Source organism: Nomia melanderi, chromosome 9 (genome assembly GCF_051020985.1).
Source record: "Nomia melanderi isolate GNS246 chromosome 9, iyNomMela1, whole genome shotgun sequence".
In the NCBI taxonomy this organism is placed as follows: domain Eukaryota; kingdom Metazoa; phylum Arthropoda; class Insecta; order Hymenoptera; family Halictidae; genus Nomia; species Nomia melanderi.
This window is the reverse complement of record NC_135007.1, coordinates 17,306,704-17,329,490: the sequence shown is the minus strand read 5'-3', so window position 1 is coordinate 17,329,490 and position 22,787 is coordinate 17,306,704. Positions and strand designations below refer to the sequence as shown.

At 45.0% G+C, this 22,787-nt stretch overlaps 3 protein-coding genes across 13 annotated transcripts in view; 1 reads left to right on the top strand and 2 right to left on the bottom strand.

Moving 5' to 3' along the window:
• The window catches only part of shot (dystonin-like protein short stop), a 109,498-nt gene extending 99,728 nt beyond the window's left edge, over positions 1 to 9,770 (bottom strand). For 6 of the 10 annotated variants that reach the window (XM_031989193.2, XM_031989196.2, XM_031989199.2 and 3 more), the window contains exons 1-2: positions 9,444 to 9,770; positions 6,555 to 7,656 (exon numbers count right to left, since the gene is read on the bottom strand). In XM_031989193.2, coding sequence (XP_031845053.2) covers positions 6,555 to 6,657 — 103 coding nt within the window. In that variant the 5' untranslated portion in view covers positions 6,658 to 7,656; positions 9,444 to 9,770. Of the gene's footprint in view, positions 1 to 6,554; positions 7,657 to 7,961; positions 8,245 to 9,443 lie in introns of those variants that run through there. The other 4 variants (XM_031989215.2, XM_031989216.2, XM_031989217.2 and 1 more) reach the window with 3 other exon arrangements.
• A 589-nt stretch (positions 9,771 to 10,359) lies between these two features.
• Positions 10,360 to 14,221, bottom strand: LOC116432405 (centrosomal protein of 89 kDa). 2 transcript variants are annotated; one of them, XM_031989235.2, is made up of 6 exons: positions 14,085 to 14,140; positions 13,863 to 13,929; positions 12,892 to 13,223; positions 11,440 to 12,782; positions 11,107 to 11,359; positions 10,360 to 11,025 (listed from the first exon to the last, which is right to left on the bottom strand). In XM_031989235.2, exons 4-6 carry the CDS (start codon positions 12,759 to 12,761, stop codon positions 10,765 to 10,767), a joined length of 1,836 nt encoding a protein of 611 aa, XP_031845095.1. In that variant the 5' UTR covers positions 12,762 to 12,782; positions 12,892 to 13,223; positions 13,863 to 13,929; positions 14,085 to 14,140; the 3' UTR covers positions 10,360 to 10,764. The 2 variants fall into 2 exon arrangements, with proteins under 2 accessions (XP_031845095.1, XP_031845097.1); XM_031989237.2 differs by lacking the exon at positions 13,863 to 13,929 and having other exon boundaries at positions 14,085 to 14,221.
• Positions 14,222 to 14,614: 393 nt separating this feature from the next.
• LOC116432406 (venom serine protease 34) lies at positions 14,615 to 18,662 on the top strand. Its single transcript, XM_031989238.2, has 8 exons — positions 14,615 to 14,779; positions 15,182 to 15,396; positions 15,473 to 15,694; positions 16,132 to 16,330; positions 16,657 to 16,857; positions 17,180 to 17,331; positions 17,556 to 17,709; positions 17,798 to 18,662. Exons 1-8 carry the CDS (start codon positions 14,773 to 14,775, stop codon positions 17,821 to 17,823), a joined length of 1,176 nt encoding a protein of 391 aa, XP_031845098.1. The 5' UTR covers positions 14,615 to 14,772; the 3' UTR covers positions 17,824 to 18,662.
• Positions 18,663 to 22,787: the final 4,125 nt, after the last annotated feature.

Genomic DNA, 22,787 nt, shown 5'->3' with positions numbered 1-22,787 from the left:
AATATTGCTGAATTTTTTCTGGATTGAAATTCGATATTGTTCTTTTGCTGTCGATTATTATAATTCTGAGCATAGACATAGGACATGTTCATAATCTTTGCCATTTCTCGAAAGAGTTGTTAACATCAAGCTTAACCCCTTGTCGTATGACATTCAGTAAGACCAACGTCTTAATCTTTATCGCGGAAACTGCATCTCGTACTTCAGGTACTTCAGGTGTCTCGGGACATCTAGCGAGCAGTTCGCGAAACTTCGCCTCGAGAAATGCAGTAAATACAGTGCAACGAGTACGTGTGCGGTCTTTACTCCAGTGCTCTACCTTTGATCTCAGTGTCTCCAGTTCCCTTGTTTTATTCGGAACGTTACCGAAGAAACGATGAACAAGTAACACTACGGACGACTTTCTGGTCTAGCATCTTCATAAAATTTGGAAGTACCTCTGAGAAAATCAGAGGGTGATTAAAAGAAAAAGGAATAGACTAAGTAAATATAATGATTGCTAAAAGAAACCGGTACGATTTAATCGAAGAAGCTGCGAGTTCGAATAATTGCCGATTAGAAGATTAAATCCTGGCGATTCTTGTTCCACCAGGCAAATGATTATGAAATGTTTATAAAATTATGAAACGGAGAGCGTAAATTCCGCGACGGAAACACTAAAAGTAACAGAATCGTATCGCGTTTCAAGGATTAAGTAGCTAAGCACCATGTTTCTATACGCCTTAACTACTAGCCTCTCTCGGCATTAAAACCTCGCGACGATACTTGACACTGAACTTCGCGGCGCGTGCCATTACCGTGGAGGATTTATTTTCGAGCCCGTACCAAATCTTAAATAGCTGCTCGTTAAGAATAGGAGTCAACAACATTGGCAGTCGCGGTACAGGGTGACTCCAAATGAATCTCAAGTTCAAAGTGGCCGCCACGAAGGCGGCGTTCGTTGTTAACCTTTTCGTCTCGTACAAGATTGAATTGTGTATCGAGGCTTAGAGATACTAAGAAAGAAGATCTCGTTATTAATCTTCTATTATAAAAGTAATCGGATCATCCATTCGCAACTCTGGATTTCGGATATCAAAGCTGAAAGTCGCCATTACGTCGGTGTTCGATCGTAAATGGTTAATCGTTCTGCGAAAACATGCTCTAGATCGCCAGGTATTGGGACACCTGTTGCGTACGGAGAAAATACGAGAATACCGCTTCGCCATGTTTGTTCGCTAATACTATTATAAACGTAATCTACTTAACATGGATAGTCTGCGCGTGGCATTAATTCGAAAATCTTTGAAGACTTAAGAGTCTCTCTTCCAAATTTACTTTGTATCTGATAAAGAGTACACTGCTATACAAAAACTAACAGTCTCCTGAAGCACTCATGCTGCGAATTCTAATGTAATTAATCGCGATATAATAGTCGCACTTTGCACTTTCAAAAGGTTAAATAGAATCCTTGACTGACGATCGAGAAACATCCAAAATGAACAGCTTGTCCCGTAATTTCATTTTCTAAAGCGTTCAATTTCTCACGAGCACACGCCTACGATACAATTAATTTCCTCTCCTGCCGAGAAACCATTAACAACAAAGTATAATTCTATCGGCCCCAGTCACGGAACAAGTCGCAAGTCGGCGGGCGAACAGACGGAACCGTTAAACCAGCGAAGATCGCCAAAAAACGGTCAAAGTGCTGCACCCCACTAGTGTCCAGCAAGATTAGAAGCACGAGGAACATAGTAAAATATTACTGCTTCACCCCAGCGGTTAATAATACCGCTAATAAAACCAAGACAGCACCGGATCGCGGCGTCGCGCCAGTGGGAACCGAGCTTTACGCGAAACCGGCTATCGTTTCGCGACTTTCTCGGTGTATTTATGGGTTTCCGTGAACGCGGGGGATCCCCGAGGCGCGAACGCGTGTCCGCCGGCTACAGCTTGGTCCTCGATGAATGAAGACGCTCGCGTCGCTCTCGATCGGAGGAGGCGGACAGCCGAGTAAAAGCCAGTCTAGACTGAGAGATAATTCTGCGGTTACGTGGCAGAACGAGTTACATTTCTCGAACGTTTCGATACAACCCTCCAGCTGTGGGTAATTCTTCGATTTTCCTCTCCAGAAGTGCAGACGGAATTCATAGACTGCAGTGATTTATTTTCTCCTCGTAAGGAAACTTATAATGGAATGCGAAAGATCGTAGCATAACTAAATGTAAATATCTACTACTCTATTATCAATAATTTGCAAGTGCGAAGAACCGTTTCATGTATCGTGAGTGCACCTGAAGTTGGAATATTCAAAACAGCGGAATAAGAGCATTGAGTTGAAACACTGAAAGTCAAAGTATACACGATAACACGATGTTCCCCGCGTTAATTGAATTCGCGTCTAGTTGCGCTTTCGTGGATGCTCATGTTCGGAAAACGCGCAGCTAAAAGGTTAAGCTAGCGAAACAGCGAATTGAACCGCGTCGATGAACTCGTGCGCGCGCGTGGTCGAGCTGTTCGGCTCGGTCACGGTCCATGGGATGCTCCGGGCAGAGAGGTCACGACGGTTCACTCGTCGCGAACGACCGGCCGCACGCGTGGTCGTCACCGGCCGTCGCCGTCGTCGTCGCCGGTAATGGCCGAGCAGGGAGCGGAGGCGGCAGGTTAGGTCGGCTCGCATTAATCTAGGAGCGTGGAGGCGGCAACAGGTGCTCGGGTCACGGTTCGATGCCCCAGGCTCGAGAACATCTTCCTTTCCCCTTTCGCGTTTCTCTCTTCCTCGCTCTCTCTCCCTCTCTATCTTTACAGCTTTTTTCCTTCCGCTTCCCTGCGTTCGGGACGGTCATTACATTTGCGTTAGGCTCTTCTTACTTTGAACCGCTTAGAACATCGCGCGAGACTCGTGGCGACGATTTCGAGTACGGTTGGGTAGGTACGAGGTTATTCGACTACTTTGATATCGAATTCAGGCTGTAATTCACGGATCGGAAGTGTTTCAAGTTTACTTACCGCCTTGAAATACGGCGACATAGGTAACAAACGGAAACAGATTCACAGAAGTGACCTGGCTCGGTACTTAACGCGTTAATCGTAAATATTACAACGATAACAGTAATAAAAATAATAAAATGATTGTTGCAATATACACGGCATTGGGCTTGGTTAGTAAAAGCGCCATGCCGCTTATGTTCTCTACAAGACTGGCGCTCGTTTTTAGATTTAGGTTCCTAACTACAACAGCTGCTGGGGACTGCGACCCTCGGAGGGCCAAAAAGGCTCGCTCGTGAATAGAATTAGGATAAGTGTGTTTGCTTTCAAGGAATGCGAAGACTCGAGGAGTGTCGCTTCAGGTTTTGCCGCAGTGGAAAGGGAAAACAATAGGCACTCGAAGGTGTCGTAAATTAGGCCTTTGTAGGGGCCATTTAGGGGACCCGCGCAGGTGACCGCTTATGGAGACTTCAAAGTAACACTCGAATAGCCTAAGGTGGCGCTTTAGAATACGTTGGTTCTATTTCGAGTGTTGCGCTGGTCTTACTGGGAACTGGTAATGGGAAATGACTTCACTCACGCTAATCTTTGGTACAAAGGAACTGCTGATTAATCTCGGAAGAAGATTAGATTGCACGCTAAAAGGAATGTACACGTTATAAAATCACTGCTAATAAGTATTATTCTCTTTCATCCTATTCGCCGATTTGCAGTAGCGATTTCCCAATTCCTCTGCACCAAGATATTCTAATTAGGACGTACGGTTAATATAATTCCCGTTCGTGATTGCTACAAGCTTCCGTTTTCTCGTATGTTTCTCTCTATAGCGTTTCATCCAAGAGGATTACGAAGATCCTGCAGCGGAAGTTGTCCGCGGACAAACGCCCACGCGTCCCTGCATTGCGAACGGGGCTTAAGAGTATCGGTTACTGGAGCACCCGCGATACCGGACCCGATAGCTCGCTATAATTAGGGGCAATTATGCTCGCGTGCCCGAGATACGATACCCGAGCCTCTTCTTCCATCGGCGCGCTTTGTTACGAGACCGTTTCGTCTCGATCGAGCGACGAACACTTTTAATGACCCGACATGCGAAAATGGTGCGGAACCGAGCACGCGCGCGCGCGCGCGCGCGAATCTCTTTTGTGGACGCGAATCAGAGCCTGTAAGCTTCGTGAATTGGATGCGCCCCACATCCCACCGGTAACTCCTTTTTTTTCATTTTTTGCATGAAGACGTCTCTATCACGACGGATCGCGACGTTTCAATATTATCCCAATAATTAAATATTTTACCCATTTCTACAGTAATTAGTAATGTTCTTAAGCAAATCATTAAAGCGCCATGTCAAACTATAATAACCCTTTGAAAACGAATGTCATCGCATTGCTGACATCAAAGTTCAATATCTATGGTACAAAGTTGCGAATGACAAATCAAATCGATGAAATGACCAAGTTACGAATTCAATTATCGAAACGATCGAACTTCTGTTCTACTATTGAAGTGTTCGATACGTAATTTAGCGTCTTCCGCTCAAGGTTTCGAATACTCGGAACAGTCCTCGTTCGTAGGGGGTTAAAGTTCGCGGACGGCGATCCGCTCCGTTGACGATCGAAAAGAAGCGCGCTCGGGTTCGAGATCGGACACGCGCACGCGCACACGAAAAAATTCTCACGGTAAGACGAGATCGTCGAGAGCAATCCGATATTCACCGAACGGTTTCGAGTGTCTATTCCTGGTCAGCACCCCTCGGCGAAGGTCGCGATCAAACCGCGAAAGATCTTCGATCGTTGCAGTAATTTGCAACATCATATTGTCATTATTGTTGTCATTCAATTTCCTTCGATAATAGAATTCCATTGAATTCGATGGAATCAAAATGGAAACTGAACGTTTACGACACTAATGATTTCATACAGATTGCAATCGTAGGTGCCATACGTCCCCATCAGACAGGGATCTCCGAGTAAACAGATAAGGAAAACAAGAGTACCGCAGGGGGACACATTTGCACGAGTTAACTAATGTCCATCGGTTAATGGGTTAACGATCGTAGCAATTGTTCTATTATTCCAGACTTAATCAATTACGACGTCGGGTCAAGAACGTTGCGCAGTAAATCTGTTTCTAGTACTCGACTACGCGAGGCTAATCTTATCTCCGCTGATCCGTTTGCAGGAATTTTGTATACTCATAAACGCTTCGCGTCGAGGTATTTATTTGAAATACAACTAGCGAACGCCATCAAGGATCGCGAATACGATAAATATCAATGAGGGAAAGGAGTAAAAAGAAATTCCCCGTGGCCGAGTCTCGAGTTACGATCGCGAACGACGCTGCGTCCAAGATGGCGTACGGAGATACATATTTTCGTGCGAGTTAATTTACGACCGCCAAAAATATAATCATCCCAACTTATTCTACGGATCTATCCGAACGGTAGCAGCAATGTTAGTTTCCTCGATATGAATTTTTCTCTGATATACCGTGTACTTGCAAAGAATTTTCCTCAAGGCCGTTCTCGATGACACAGTCTAACTTTTGCATCTAATAGTAGACTGCAGCGTGAGGCGACACGCGTGGTTCCCCTGTGAAGAATGACCAAAGTGCTCTCCCAATTTCTCACGGAACCCCAGGCGAATCGATAGGATCGATTGGAGGGATTAAGGGCGAGGGGTTGCGGGAAGCACCGAACACACCAAGGGGGGTCGAAAAATTTCCTCAATTACGCGCGCCTTTATCGATCGGGCCGCGTCGCGAGACCGCCGGACCGCTCTCGACTAATGACTTCCGAGATGCGGAACGGGGGTAAAGGATTGATCGTCGCCGCCGCTATTACCATTAATTTACAACTCATTATCCGTTCGCATTCTGGTCGATTACGTACACACTGTCAATTACCACGGGACGCGGGTTCACGAGTGGCGTACGCGAGGCGAGCACGAGGAAACACGTCGCTCAACGTCGTCCCGTGATTTAGTATAATGGTGCGTGCATAGATGGCGAGCCCGCGATTCAAATAAAGCGTCCTTCGACCGCGGATCAAAGACGAGAAACCAGTCGCCTGATTTTGTTAGTCGCCTTCGTATGAATTAAAGAATCGTTATCGCGACGCGCGATCACGTTTCCATGACCGGTCTGGGTTGGCCGCTCGAAATCATTAGCATGTAAAGCCATCGACGACGATGGATGACGAGTGAGGGCAGTCGGTCAACGGAACTGTTCCTCCGTATGTTTTGCTTAATTAGCATTAACCCCTTGCCGTACTTTAACGAGTTCGACTCGCGAGAGAAATTTTCGAGCAAACATATAAATATCACGAGTCCGAGTCGAGGTGACAACACGAGCGAGATATCGGCCGCCATAATTATGGCGCGGATTTTGCGCGGTTAAATGGCATGGCAAGGGGTTAAGATCGTTCGTTGCTAGAACGAGCGTTCCGCAGTAAACCGCGAGTGGAAAACGAAAGGCGGAAGACCGCGACGCGACACGAGCGTAAGGCAGAGTAGAGCAGCGAATTCGAGTACATACGTAACCGGCTTACGAAAACGGAAACACAGAGCCGACGAGTGACAGCTACTTACCGGCGATCCGTAATACTGCTCTGTCGGCGGGATCTAGCTGCAGGATACTCAGTGGCTTGTCCTTTACCCATTCCTTCAGGCTTCCGTCCAGCTCGAACTCCATTATCTGAAACGTGGTTGGCTGCGGACACTCCCGTTTCCTTCTTCCGTTTCCTTACACCATATTCAAGCAACTGCTCTCCTCGCACTGTATCACCAACCACTAAATGCGATTTCACAACCCGCGGCACAGAGAGCCCAGGGGCGACGCGTCGTCGTGTCTCGTCCCGTCTCGTCCCGTCTCGTCTCGTCTCGTCTCGTCTCGGGTCGTCTTCGTTCGACAAGGTTCGCGGGTAGCGTTGCACCGAGTACGAAGCTCGGTCGAAGTTATCGACAGCGGGCAGCTGGCGACTTTGCACGTGCTATCGTACGCGACATCCTCTGCAGCCTTGTTCGTTCGGTAAAAGACCGGAACCGACACACGACCCGCGTTCACCTTCCCTACCCGCGACGGTTTCGTTCTACCCTTGTTCGTGGCAATGATTCAACGGGACAGGGAACACGTGGAAATCGAATCCGGCATGCCGCGCGTTTATTTACCGTTTCCGAGACACCGGGACTGTGTTGTGTAGGGTACGTGTGCGCGGTAGCTTCTAGCGCGTACAAGTGCACGAACCGCGCGCCGGAACGAACGGAAGGAAGAGATGGTGGGAAGGAGGCGACGACGAACAGGGAAAGCTAGCGTACGATGTTCTCGGCCCGTCTGCTTTTCGCGATGGATTGCGATGATTTGAACGTCGGGTAGCGGGCGGAACAGGCGGCCGGGCGCCTGGTAGCAACGACTAACGTGCTTCCTGCACGCCGATAATCGAGCGGTGCTTCGTATCTTGCTCGTGAGCGGCGCTTAGGTCAGGTTAGACGCACGGCTGAAAACTTGGTTAGGTCAGGCCCGACCTCAGCCCGCCGCGGCGGCCTCGAATTCCCGTCGTTGTTGTGCGTTTCCAAGACCTTTGCCACGATCCACGGATTCCTCGGTGTTTTTCACTTGTCGAAATACCGCGACCGTGCTCTACTACCGCCCTCTCTTCTGTCGTCTATGCCGGCGTTCCCTTCCGGAAACATTCTGCGAACATAATGGGAACGGTTATTTTTCTTTCTATCGCGTTCATCTTTTTACGACTTGAAGTGCGCCACTTTTATTTTTCATCGATGTACCTGTTCTAGGCGCGCATGATTCGTGACTATTTGTACGGAGCATAGGTTAGGTGTAAATACTGATTACGATCGTTGGGTCGCGATTAGTAAATTGACGAAGGATCCTGTCGGCATGTTTTCGCGAAGGCTTTGATCGATTGCATTTTAATGGAAGTGATTGTACTCGAACGAATCGTCGACAGCCTAAGAGAGCGGAATATAAGGAATAATTACCTGTATCGTGTCACCCGTGGCGATGTTTACGCGCATTAATTATAAAGAGATTTGTAACAGCCGCAGGATGTAGGCAATTCCCTGCTAATTTGTGCAGGTGTGTTAACGTCTTTTTTTGAACGCGATGCTAAACCGTTGCGTGTTGGGCGGACGTCGGAAAAAGGGAGCGGACGAACGTTGCGTTAATATTTTAGCAATCCCGATGTGACTCACGGCGAAGGTGGGAGAAAGCGATATTTTTTCTTGATCGGCGCTCGGTCGGATGCTTGCAAGGTAAAGAGATTTCGAAACTATTGATTTCGCGCAAATTGCACACCGCTCAACTGCCGCGGAAACGTGATTCGCGGTTCCGCCATCATTAGATACGTCATATGTCGAAACGACGATAGATCGAGACCGGGTACAAAGGGCCGGAAATGGATGCGGTAATCGCGGTATCTAGCAGAATCGATTCTAGAGCGACGCTGAAAGAATACGCGACACGCGTAAATTCTTGGTTGCGTAGATCATCGTTCCACTTTCGCACGGAACTACTCGCGTGCTGATACGAGTGGTTGAAATGTTATGCGAGCCTTGAAAACCTCGAGAACGGGAATACCTTGTAAGAGTGTTTTCATTGTCGTCGAAAACAAGTCGACGCTACAATGCCCTAACCGGCTGAAAGGAAAAAAGAATTTGTACGCGCCGAAACACACTTTACCGAGGTAAGTGTCGCTCTCGTAGTTTCGTTCATTTGTTTTTACAATACGGCCAGGCAAAAACACGGACGTCCGTTCTATATTCGTGGCTGAAAAGGCTTCGGTCCTCGCGTATGTACGCGGCCACGCCGAACAGACTTTTTCTCTCCTCCTTTTTGCCTCTTTACACTTTCGGTCGAATTTAGAGCGTTGTCTGTACGGAAAATAAACGGGGGAAAAATATACTTTGAACGATCCAGCCGCTGAACAACCAAACAACGGGAGACGTGCCGGGCACAGGGGATTCGATTACTCAACGGAACAAAGGATATAACCCGATTCCTCGCCCCCGACGTTCGCCCCACGAACCTAACCTAACAGTTCTGGAAACGTGACCGGAGCACGGCTCATTCAATTTCACCGCAAGGAACATAAATTATTCGAGTTTGCGCCGTCGCGGGGCTCTGCGCGATGCTCTCTGAAATAGGGTTAGCTTGGGAACCCTACGTTAGGAATACCTGGGGCAAACCGAGATAATGCCCGATTTCTAAGGACCAGCGACATCTGCGTAAAAGGTACGCGCAAACGATGAAATCGAGATAACCGTTTGACCGAAAGTAATGAATAAGTAGTACCGATACGTCCGCACGTAGCCACGGTACTTGACCCAAACAACGAACACGATGCAGCGCGATTAATGGGATTCCCTAGACATTATTCGATAAACGAGCATCGCTCGGTACGCCTAGTCATCGAAATTCGGAGAAAACCGGAGGATAAAGCGACTGGGAACGACGTGCATTACCGTTCGATCATCTGTCGTCTCCGATGCGAAACCAGGAAAAATCAATGTTCACCGGTATTCCTGTTGAATTTCTTTCGTCAGCAACCTTGCAACCCGATCCGAAGAATATCTTTCTGCGATTTCCGATGCACCTTCCAACAGAAAACACTACGTGTTCGCGCGCAGAGACATCGCATTATCACTTATCATAGCGATTTTCGCGTTAGAAATACGACCCGGTTCGGTCTGACGACGCGCCTAGCAGACGACATTTTGCTTTCGACGAGCGTGTCCGAAGTGCGTCGAGGGTCCCCGAACTTTAGCGACACGACTGAATCCTGGCAGCTGGCACTATTCGCAACGCCACTCCGTGGCCATCTGCGGCTATACTGCTATCAAAACGCGTTGCTCTCGATCGCGCTAGACTAGTTCCCAGTCACGATTAAATTCGCGTATTTATATCGTCACCGCTTGCCGATCTGTTTTTTTTCTTTTCTAGCAGTATACGTAAACAAGATTAGACAAGGGAAACATTTAAAATTAACCAGAATTTGACCAGAAATATGGATCTCTTTTAATCGGTTAATCGAGTGACTTCTTGATTTCTAGCGGACCCGTGGCCCCGATAAACGGTAACTACAGGACATTTAACGCGACTTATCAAACAATACACGCGTCTTCGAGATACTACAAACCAAAATAGATATCACTTAATAAGGAATGTTTACTCCGTCCTAATCTTTCGTAAAAAGGAGCAAGACGGTAAACGTTTTTTTCGAGTTAATTTCTGAAGAAAGAAACACCGAGCAACGTAAATATTTTGTATAGTTGTACGAACTAGAATGACGAAGCAACGGAAAGGGAAAGGAGGGGAAGAGAACAGGGGGTCCGCCGTTTTTACAGCCGCCTCTTGTTCACTGAATCGTATTGACACATATTTACTGCGATCCTGATATATTATCATCGTTACTTAGAACCATTATTGATCTCTATAAAAGGCTTAAGGCTAAAACACGTCTTTTGCATATGAATGTATGGAACGCGTCTGACATCATACCTATAATGGATGACATCAATTTTTCGCCGAGAGGTGGTTACTGAATCCACCGTTGCCATCCGCGGTTCATACAGTGGCGAACGGTAGCCTTCGCAGCCACTTGCTTCCTTTGATGTCACCGCTATATAAAGCGACTGACACGGTCGGTAAATACGAGGTGCCACGGTGTTTCGAGCAGCACCTATTCCTTAATCATGATTCGCCGTGAATCGGTTACAAAGTCCGACCTATTGCGAACGATCGTATCTCGCGTTTTACAATATGCCGACCGTTTACAGGCTCGATTTAAGGATTATGAGATTCTTTGGACGGCGCGGCTGTAGGTTTCTCGTCGCTCGTCGCCCGGGGCAACTGTCGGGTCGACTTATTTCGGCTAACGGCCGTTTCTTGCAGACTCGCAATCGTCTCGTCTTTCTGCTTAATTGCCTCTCTCAGCTGTCGTACTTTGCGGCGATATTCACGTTTCATTTTGCGCACTCGTACTTCTTGTAACTGTATACGCTTCTGTACAGTCTCGACTTGTTGCCTCGCGCCTCTCCTTACACTCTGAAATCAACAGTAATTGTTAGCCCTCGTTGATCGGTTGATTTGTTAACACAGCGACAGGCGGGAATATTTCCTACGTACCTCTAATTGATCTTTTAAACCTGCTACCCGGCTGCTAATGCTTTTCCCTAGACGATCGATGCTCGCGTTCTCTTTTTCCGTTTCGCGTAGGAGGGCCAGCAACTTCTCCCTCTCCGAAACAATTCTTTCGTACTCTGTGAATAATTCCCCGCAATAGGCGGTCGCCTTGCTCAATTGCTCCCTCACAGAATCACGTGAAACACGAGTCGAATATGAGACACTCCGCAGGTACTCGTTTTTACGTAGCGTGCGCCTGAAATAAATCTGCTTACACATAACCACGTGGATCGTATGCGAAGAATAATACGTATTTAGGAATGACGGATATCTTACTTCAAATTAGCTTCTAGATTTGTGACAAGACTCTTCAAATGATTCCTTTCCGCTGTGGTCATCACCAACTGCTTCTCGTTCTCCGGTTGATTCTCCTCTATGCGTTTTATTTGGTTAGACAGAGTACGCTTCTCGTTCTCGTATCGATACTTTAATTCGTCTAGCAACGTTTTGCATTCGTCGATTGCGGCTGTGTGAGCGCTCATAGGCACTGTCTGCTTCTCTTCGTGTTTCACCTTCTCAAATTCTTCGTTCAAAACTTCGTACTTTCCCTTGAGATTGCTCAATTGCGACATACTAGCGGCGTGTTCTGTTTTAAGGATCTCGTTCTGTTCTAAAAGGACTTTTATCTTTGATTCGTACGACGAACGAAGTTCGTTCGCATCTTGTTTAGTATCCCTAGTTTCTTTTTGCAGAAAATCATTTTGTTTCCTCAGCATGGCAGTATTCTCGATCGTCGTCCTAAGTTCTTTTGCATACCTATCACATTCTGACCTTAATTCCTTTACTTCCTGGTGCATAAGTTCATTCTCAGTAAGTATCTCTTTACACCTGTTACCAAAGTTGGCCATGTTTTGTTCATACATGTTTATGAGCTCTCGTTTTTCTGACAAATTCTCCTGATAAGCATTCAACAATGGCCCCAATGCATGAAAATTAATGCCACTCCAAACCCTTTCATTGCACCTCTCTCCTTTATTTTCTGTACCAATAGTTTTATGCTTGCCATTGGCCAATTTATCTTGGTACCTTTCCAATTCGGTATTTAACTGATAAACAATGCTTTTCAGTAAATGTATATCTTCCTTTGATTGAGATTTCTCAGCTTCAAGTTTCTGGTTACGATTAATCAATTCCACTCTGTCATTTTCCAACTCTTGTACCATTTCTTCATAATGCAAACATGCTTTCTGAAACTCTGCTTCTCTTTGCTCCATTAGTCTATTTAACATTTCATATTCATCCTTCACATGCTTGTAACGTTTCTCCAACTTATGGTAATCATTAGCTATCTTTAACGTACCTTTCGAAACATGTTTGTCTTTCATTCTTGTTGAAATAATACTCGAATCTGCATCAGCTTCGTCAACTGGATGTTTCTCTACATCTTTTTCTTCATTTATCCTTCTACATCTTCCACTTTTTTTACTTCTACTTCTTAAAGGTGTATCTCCTTCATGATCATTACCATTATCCGTAACATGATCTGTTGGTTCCTTATGGCCATTATGCGTTGTCAAACTATGCCTGGCTCTTGAAGTTCGTCTGCGACAATAAACTGGCTTGTAAGCAATTTCCGAACAACTTCTAGAAACTGACATTCTCTCTCGAAAGTGCTGCCACTAAAACGCAAAGTGCAAGATAGGTTAAGGAACTGAATTACCTCACAAAACTTGGCAATCACTTTCCAAGTAAACTATTAAAGTCATTCTGGTCATTCGTAGATCTTACCTTTCTCTATCCTCATTTGTAGCTCCTGCCAATTAATTATTAACGTTTGTTTATAACTCAAACACGATGCGAAGATTCGGGGCACCATTCGGTCAAGATAATTCCAAGCATCGAAAACTGAAACTGCGTTGATAATTTACTGGCAAAAGAGCCATGATAAACGTGAGTACTTGCCCATATAATATATACGCGTGCATTTGTGCTACACGCGTATATATTTTTATTAATTCCAGAGTTTGTATTTCACCCATTGCTATGACAACTAACTGTCTGTCGTGCCCAAAATCTGCAGTAGATGGTGCTAGCTACCATTCGTCCGCCATTACTGCCTTCTAGGAGGGGTAAACGAGATATTTAATTCTAAATTGTTTACAAATTATTATATTAGGCATTTAAATTTCATCAAGAACAATCTAATAAATTATGAAAATACAGTACAAAAGAATAAATAAATTATAAAACTAATTTCTTCTAAATTTCTTATAAATATTCTTGCACAGTAAACGGTAAAAAATTCCTTTCACTTGTTTTGTATGCCTATCTATCTAAAAAGCTCCAGATTAGGAAAGATTAAGTTCTTAAAAATTCGCGCTCATTCTGCCTGTTTACCTTTTTTTACGTTAAATTCCCAGAATTATTGATGCGCAGGTATACACTAATCTCTATGTACATATGATTAAAACTCTTTTCAAACATGAAAACTATATTTGAAAGTGTAACGAGTTCGAAAATTTAAGATGGATATCTATGTTTACAATATAACAGAAAGAATACACAAAGAGCCCCCACAGGAGTAGAAGGCTCTGCTCTTCAGCAAAGTGTTAGAACAACAAAGATTTGGTGTCTAAAAGAATGCATATTTTGTTGATCCAAGGATATTAAGAGACACGTGGATCAGATAGTTACTTCTGTAATTTTACAGAGCCATTGTTTTAGAAGGAAAAGTTAATTACTTTAGTATCAGTGTTTACCCAGCTCAAGTAGCAAATGTCAGTCCCGCAGCAATTGAAAATGACCTCGGCAAAAGTATTGCAATTGCTGTCAAAAAAATAAAAGACAGCGATTTGCATTATGTTTAAAAAGTTCTTTGCCTTCGAGGACTTTAAAATATTCAAAACTTTCGGCGGAGAAACTTTTAAATCCTAAGAAAAAAAAAGTTTGCTTGTTCGAGTAGCAAATTTATTTGTTCGTACCTTTGTACTGTACTTGAGAAAACTCGGTGCAGCCATTGCGAAGACATTCGTCCTCGAAGGGTTAAATATTCCTTCGCGACGCTCGAATCTATCGCTTGAAAATGGTAAAGCCCTCATTGCTGCTACTTTGTAAACATAAGGAACGGTAAATGGACCGTTTAAACCATAGCCGATAAGAACAGTACTCTTTTTATGTCGCTCACGGTCGAAGAACGAGGAGGAATAAAGACTATTATCGGGTTATTGGCATTGACCGTAGTTGCCGACGCACGTAGTGTATAATTCCCGATTAAAATGGCGGCGCACCGGCACCTCATTGAACGATCTGATCCCGCCATTCATATGGCCGCCGATCGGCAAAATCGATGCGATCAACGTTCCGCATACCACTTCAATATGAACCGGTGAATTCCGGTCAAATCGCGCTACCGTTGCGACAGCCTTGTTACATCAGTGTTGTTGTAAGTTTACCTTCGTTCTCGAGGTTGCAATTGCCTTCTGATAAGAGAGCGATGATAGCTAACGCAAATTATTAGATAGTCTTCGCGGCGCGAATAAAAACCCCGGAATTCGGCGGAAACCCAGTAGACGGTTGCGCGCATTTCTCGAATGTCGTTCGATTTTTCTGCATCGGCGAGAGCACGGGCGCATTTATTCGAAACTAATAAACTTGACATTAACGGTCACCATGAAAGGTATCAGTTGCGCGTCTAATGTTCGTTAACGGCACGTCACTCACCTGTTATCGAACGCTCCTAATCTTCGAGATCTTGATAGATAATCTTGAACGCCGTGTTATCACGCGGATATAGTTGCTTACCTGATGAAGGTCACGAATTTGAATTCAGGGAATTATTACCGCAATTATCAATCCCTTGAACGCGATTACCGTGGTATTAAAAGATGCGAGCAGATGATTCAGTCATTTAATTAACAGAAGTGTACAATTTTTGTCTTTTTCTGGTACTCGAGATCTTGGCGCGTGATTTCAGTGCATTTCTATGGAAAAAGATTTTCACAATTTCAAAAATGCCCCTCTATGAAGGGTCCAAGACATCGGAATGCTTTTCTATGAAACTTTTCTTTGCCTTTTGCAGGACTGTTTCTGGCACTTTGCTGGCTGACGTTGCTCCTAGGACTCAGTCACGCGGCGGATCCGGGATGCACCTACTACCAACAATTAGCCCCATCCAATGTTTATTACATCTACAACCCTAACTACCCTTATTCGTATAGTCGCGGACAGTCGTGTCTATGGACGATGAAGAGTGATTACAAAATCAACGTGACCTGCGAGGTTGTGCTGCCGCAGGTAAGAAGCTTCGGTTCTCTGACTTTGGCATCTCCAGAAACCGGGGACATATTCGATCAATTATTTTGATCTGCAGAGCTTTGATTGCCTAGCGGATCGTCTACTGGTTCAGACCGGTGATGGCCAGAAACATAAATACTGCGGCAATGGAAAGTTCAGTCTGCTGTCTGATGGACCTGATTTGAGTGTGGAGTTAATAGCACCTTTTTACACTACGGGTGGAAGATTCCTGTGCGAAGCGAGAGCGGTCAAGAGGCCTTATGACTCAGAGAACTGTGAATGTGGACGAAGAAATCCTGTACGCTTCTGCTAAGATCACAATTAATCCTCTGTGGTTCAGTCACTTAGATTTGAAACCGTTTGTTCGGACAATTTGTTGGGGCTAAGACTACCAGAGGGCTCGACAGATTCAAACGTGCCTCTGAGGAACCAGTGAACAAAGTAATCTCGTAGCGCGTATTTGAAAATATGTAGCAATTAATTTGACTCGTCATTAGTTCTAGTATCAAGGAACTAGGTGTCGAACTAGGTAGACATCTGTTTGTTGAACAAATTGTACTACAGAGGATTCAAAGGCAGTGTTAAGTCTTAGAGCGTTGCCTAGGACGCTAGAGTCCTATCATTTAAATTAACAAATATCGGTTAACATCCATGGCATATCCTCTAAGACTCAACATTGCCTTTTCTATCACCTCGTCTATACTCGGACATGTACGTCTTACCGATTACCTTCAGAGCAGAATCGTCGGTGGCACGGATGCAGGTGTGAACGAGTTCCCTATGATGTGCGCTCTAGTGAATGTGCAAACCTACGAGCCTTTCTGTGGTTGCAGTATAATACATAACAAATACGTGTTGACTGCCAGCCATTGCATCGGGAAGAAGAATACCTCGGACATCCTCATTTTGGTCGGTGAACATGATTACAAGAACGGTAACTGAACGCTTGAATGATTGATATACGGTGAAACCTCGATAATTCAAACCTTTGCAACTCGAAAACACTGACGGCTCGTAAAGTTACTTATCACGCCGAATACCGGACGTTTCATGGAATCGTTCAGCGAAAATTCATTCCATTTTGGTACGCTGAAAACAAATCTAAAACTAAAAATATTTTATTCCACGAGTCGCGAATTAAGGAACCTTAATAAACGACTCTTTTGTCTTCCGTTGCGATTAGATTTACCGAGGTTCAACTGTACCCCCCCTTTCATGGTAGTCTTCGTTATACTCGAACGAAATAATTCTTTTTCGCAGGTACCGAGACGCCATTCGCTGCAATTTACGGAATTGGAAAGATAATCATTCATCCAGACTACAACGCTAAGACTCGCATGAACGACATAACCGTCCTGCGTTTAATTTCCGACATCAAGTACAACCAGGCAGTCGGCCCAGTTTGTCTGCCGTTCCAACATTCGCCGGACACCTTCGGAGGCGATTTGGTTGAATTATTGGGTCAGTAACAATCCTATAGAATAGAATCAAATATAAATGCACGGTGTGAATGGTCGATTGTCTGCACGTGTGCTCCGCGTCGTCTTGCGACTGGATGGCATTGGTATGTTTTAGGAAAGTGTGACTGCAAAGAAGACAACGTGAGAATGATGCGATTAGTGACACGACTAGTGAAGCGTGTACGCGACTGCGTGAGTTTTAGCTAAGGATGCAGGATGTTAATAAATTGTTTCTTTTTTTATATTTTGTTAAACACGGGAGTTCTTGTAATCCCCACACAGCCGCACTACTACATAAATAAAAGGAGAATTTCTGAAAACAGGTTGGGGTGCCGTGGAGTACGCCGGCGAGCCGTCGACCACCCTTCAAAAGGTCACTTTGAGCGTGCAGACGAACCTCCAGTGTCAGAAGAATTATCCAGGTGTATCCGTCAATCAATTGTGCACTTACGCCCCGGACAAAGATTCCTGCGCGGTGAGACACACAATTATTTTCTCATTTCTTTAGTACCGTTTCGAGACTTTTATCAAAAATTACTAGTCTACGTGTTTCTATGTTCTTCATCGTATTCCAACTGAATAGATAAATCGAGGAGCATAGCAGGGTTAGGGATTCAAGTTAGCTCGTAGCCAATACGATAATTAGCCTGAAAGTTCCGAGGTCGTCGTTTCTATCGGTAGCAACGATTTTATGTGCAGATGGATAGCGGTGGACCCGTTCTATGGCAGAATCCGACAACCGAGAACCTCGTGCTAACGGGAATCATTAGTTACGGGATTGGTTGCGCGGTGGTGGGCAGCGTGAATACCAGAGTCGGCGCTTACATAGACTGGATTACCTCTGTCACCCCAGGTAAATACGAAATACTCGCGGACCGGTCCATAGATTCCGCTGAAAAAAAGAAAGGTGAATGCTAACAAACACGAAATCGTTGTTCCAGATGCCACTTACTGCGTCGTCGAATGAGAACGCTACATGATCGGCTCGGCTCGAGTGGATCCGAGCCGCTATCGAAATCGCGGCAGGTCGTGCCAGTAATTCCGCTGACGGTGCAGTTCGTGTTTTCACAAGCGCATTCTCCAGTCCAGCCTGGCCAGCCTGACCGCCTATATATTTGCTCAAAAACACGGAATAGTACAAATATTACTTAGCTTATACGTTATCATTGTTAAACCGTATTCTTTGCTCAATATTCAAGTATAATAACTAGCGTAGGGGTTGAACGAATGATCTAGAAATAATCTAACGCTGTAACTATTAAGTGAGTCAAAGTTAACGCTAGATTTACTGACACTTATTTTACACTTTATTCTATCGTTTCCAGAAGACTGCATGTTTGTTTATATAGATCGCAGAAATTAGTGTTTTAAGAACAGAGCATTCTAAAGTGTATTCGTAAATATAATATCCGCCAAATTGGCAGGTTCTATGAATCTGGTGTTAACCGTCCTTGGTTTCTTCTTACTGAATTATTGAAAGAACACAGAAGCTTCTCTTGGGATTTATTAAGTAAACAAATTAATCTCGGCAAGACTGCTCTTGAAGTTTCTAAAGAACGATGAAGGAAAGACGATTTCGCAACTTGATAGTTTCAGCGTGAAATAGAGCTAAGACTGGGGAGAAGATTAATTTTACTTTCGACGAAAAATACAACGAGAGACTGTGTATATACCGAGTGACTCGAACGTAACTGTCTCGACGACACTTGTCTATCGCGTCTGCTTCGAATTTGACGAAGCCCTTCCTCTGTAACTTCAATCGTATGTACGCGAACGTACCTGGAATACACATGCAACGGCACGTTACGTTGGATCTCGTCTCTGCGAGCAACCCTCTGATTTCGCATCCTCTCACCCTCTCGCCCATCCACGCTAATATTATTTGACATTTACGTAAGAACCCCGCCGGAGCGTCTGCCTTTTGTAACGACCGAATCGATCGTAAAAATGTTACTGTTCGTGCGAAACCTATTCTTAGCGAGCACCGGAGGAATCGGTACAGCTCCATTAGAACCCGGTTTCTACCAATGCCGTACTGTTTATTGCGTTTTCGCTTTGCAAACGAACTGGCCGCGGTGTTCGTGTCGCGTGAGGGTACAGGCTGCTCCAAAATACTCGCGCGAAAGCAAATAAACTTGAAGTTACATAGTGACATGCGCTTCCGTTTCGGGGAAATGATTAAGGTCTATTAGTACTTGCAAAATTAGTTTATTAGATAGGAAGATTACAAACCTGATTCGGCCAACGCTAGAACCAGCAAGTACTATTTGCTCATAATCTCTTATAAAAATGAACAGCGTACATTTTTTGAAATTCCTGTTTCTGTATTCATACAAGTACATTGTACTTTATAATCTCAATAGTTTCGTAAGAAATATTTTTAAATGGGTCACTCTGATTTCGGTAATTGTAGCGTTAATACGTTCTGTTAAAATGACATCAGTTCGAAGGACTCTTTTCTAGCGGATCACCCGGTATAAACCAGAATAAAACCTTCGGTCACGAAAGCCGCATGCATACGAGGGACATTCCGATCGCATGCAGTTCTGTAGTCGTAAGCGGGATTAGCCCGTGGACTTCCCCGTCGAGTCAAATTTTCACACACGACTCGATCCGTTCGTATATACGGCTTACGCAACCAGGAGCTCTGCTCGTGATGCCGATGGAACAAACATTACGCGACTCTCCCTTGTAAATAGCGGGACACGGAACAAGTAGCCCTTTCGGTCAACGAAGGGTCATCGTTCGTGGAACGAGCCGGGATTGACGGTCTCTGGACACCAGCTTTTAGGACCGGCAAACAAGTTACCACTGATAGCTCGACGAATTGTCACGATGGTACACGGTAATTATGATTTTCGACGTGACAAGTTATCTAAGGGGTATCTTATCTAGCTTAAAAGGTTTCTCAGAAAATTAGTTTGCACAGTATGTGTGTAACTGATGGGATCTGAACGCCTCGCAATTCACACTTCGAGGTATCGTTACGATGACTATGATCTGTGCTTGGCTATTTGATTTATAAAGGCTCTAAGAAAATTATTCTATACGATACTTGTATAAACGTGTCCTTACAGTGAACAAAATAATTGCGATTTTTCGCGCGCCAAGTTATCCAGGAGGTAGTTATTCAATTGAACAGGGTTCCGAGGAAAGGACTGTATAAAATATTCGTTCCATTAACGGTACCAAGCGGAGTCGCGCGCGGCCACCTACATCGCGACCCTTTCACGAGCGCTGCGTCTTCTTTGGGGAGCCACGCACGCGAACGTCACCAAACTAATTGCCCAATTGTAAACAATGCCTCGTTATTAATAAGTTCCCGAATGAGGATGTGACGTTAGATGGTTTACGAGAGGGCTCCGCGAGGCAACGCGCTTACCGCATACCGCTGCTTCCGTCTATTCCACCATTTGTTTCGAAATTTTTTCACGGCTGCTCTCTCGACATTTAGTCTCGAAACGTGAGACAATACTTTGCAGTGTACGTCTCCTATACGATATTCGAATAGAGATATAATTAGTAGATAATTAGTCGATAGGCTGGGGAAAGAGAATACCGTAATAAAAGAATGATAAGCTGTTCGCTACTCGTTATTCAGAAGCACGATTTCCTCGAGATGTTTCGTAATACCTTATAACACTTCTTCGATTGAGTCGCGGTTATTTTCGTGCCTGAATAACGAACGTCCTTAAGTAACGTTTCCGTAGAAATACTATCGATTCAATTTGAACACCAGGCGCAAGTCCACTATCTTTTGCAAAGGTGGAGAAGTGATATGGTAGTTTCTTTAACACGAGGTTCACGCACATAGAATTTCATAAACGTTCTTTGATCAACGTGCAAGCCTATTTCGATACAATTGCACAAATATGTACCTTTAACCCTTCGAAACTTACAAAACCTTCAGCAGATGAAGCTAAATTCTATATCAATCGCCGATCTCTTCTGAAATCCTCGAAAACGTCGAACCTACACAACCGCACCCTGAATTCACGAATAATCCACAACCGTTTAATTGACGGAAGGGTACCGCAACGACGGTTCAGCCTGATCCAATCGCGGATGAGCATAGGCGAAAAAACAAGGGGAAACTTGAGCCGCGAGGCAGCAGCAGCAGTGACAGCCAAGGCTAATTCGTATCGCAATTGCGTACGAACGCGGCGAAATCAGCCGCGCACGGCAACACGTGGCACGGTAGCTTTTGTCCACGGGAGAATATTTATTAAACAGGTTGATTTCTTCGCTGCGATTCGACACGATCCGCCCTTGGCATCGTTATTGACTCGATGATAGTTTCCGTGGAGTGGCTGACGGCGTTCAACGCGTATACGTGCGAAGTGCAGTCGCGGCGGCTCGCGAGAATCTCGTGATCAACGCTTCAATTCTGTAAACCAACCGGCGTCGGTCACCTTTGACCTATGCCAAACTTGCAGATATTGATTTGTTACAAATTGTTATTCAATTATAGATCCAGTATAGCACTAACGATCACACTATCATATTTCTATATTCCATAAAAGGAAAAACGTGTAAATATTCTATGTATTCATGATTCCGTGTTTATTTACGATTAGTATAGAAAATAGTATCGCTAATAACACAGATCATCTGATCTTTTCTTTTCGGTATTGTACTAAATATTTGTTGCCTAAGGTTACGCAGTCTTAGTTCATGGCAATAAGTATCTGAAGATGACTTTGTCGCGAGACATTGGTCTCGAATCCGTTAAAACGATCGACGAACGAACGTACGGAATCGCGTCGCTCAATCGTCGACAATACTACTTGCGGATCGGGGCCTAAGAATGACCGAACTGCGCTCGCGAGCACGCGATAACTGGATGAAACGAAGTACGATCGAATCGAGCCAAGCGGGTCACGGTGCATTCGATGCGAAACACTGTCCCCCTAGGTTCAATGTTGCTGTTCCATGTTTACGGGTCCCTGACCTGTAGAGTTGTAAATACGGGGGAAGAATCCACCGTTGCGGTTGTTGTATCAAGAAAAAGCGGGGGCGGCATTGAGCGATCTTGAAGCACCCTGATCAGAGGGTCTGAGATCGGACGGTCGATTAATTAGTCGAGACAAGCGAACTCTTTAGTCGTACTTGATTCTGGAATTATTTAGTTAGTGGGAGTTCTCTTGTTACAGGTATTGCGTCATACTACCATTCAAGTATCCACTGCCGCACTTTCCTCATTCCCCGATCGTCGGTACTCGAGTACAAGAAGCAGTCAGCTGATAGAGGCACGCTCCTCACGGCTGAGCACAATCGAAACGAGTTGACAAGAGACTTAATCATGCCCCACGACCCCCTTCCACCCTTCTTACTTCCGTTAATATCCTCTAAGATACTGCAAGGACGCCGTCCGCGAGGAATGTCATGATTGCAGCTTGCAATTTTCACGAGATCAGGTGGTAATCGCGTCAGGAACGCGAATGCCGTGGATTGGCCGAGAGCGAGATCAATGTGGACTCACGCGCGCGCGCTTGCTCTCCGCGGGATGCAACGGGTGCAACAACAAACGAGGAAAACAAGGAACAGAACGAACCGAAGAACAAAAAGTAGAAGAGAACGTCATCCTCTCTGAGGGGATATTTATGAACAGGTTACCGCATCATCGAAAAACAGTGTCCCATCCCCCGGTTCCCTTGTTCAATGTTTTCCCCCAGATTCAGCCTTCCTAACGCTATCCGCGAGCGGGCAGTAATACTTAATCGCAAACTCGGCTAGACGCTGATTAAACAACAAAAGAAGTAAGCAGTTTCGAAGATAACATAGAGACATCTGCCGAAGAAAGTAGATCTCCCTAATCGGTTACAGGCGACCCGCTGCGAAACGAGGAGATCTCTAGCTTACTAAAGTGTCAACAAACAGATCGAATGGAAACCCTAAAACAGAAGGGTGTAAGGAACCGGAACGTCGAAC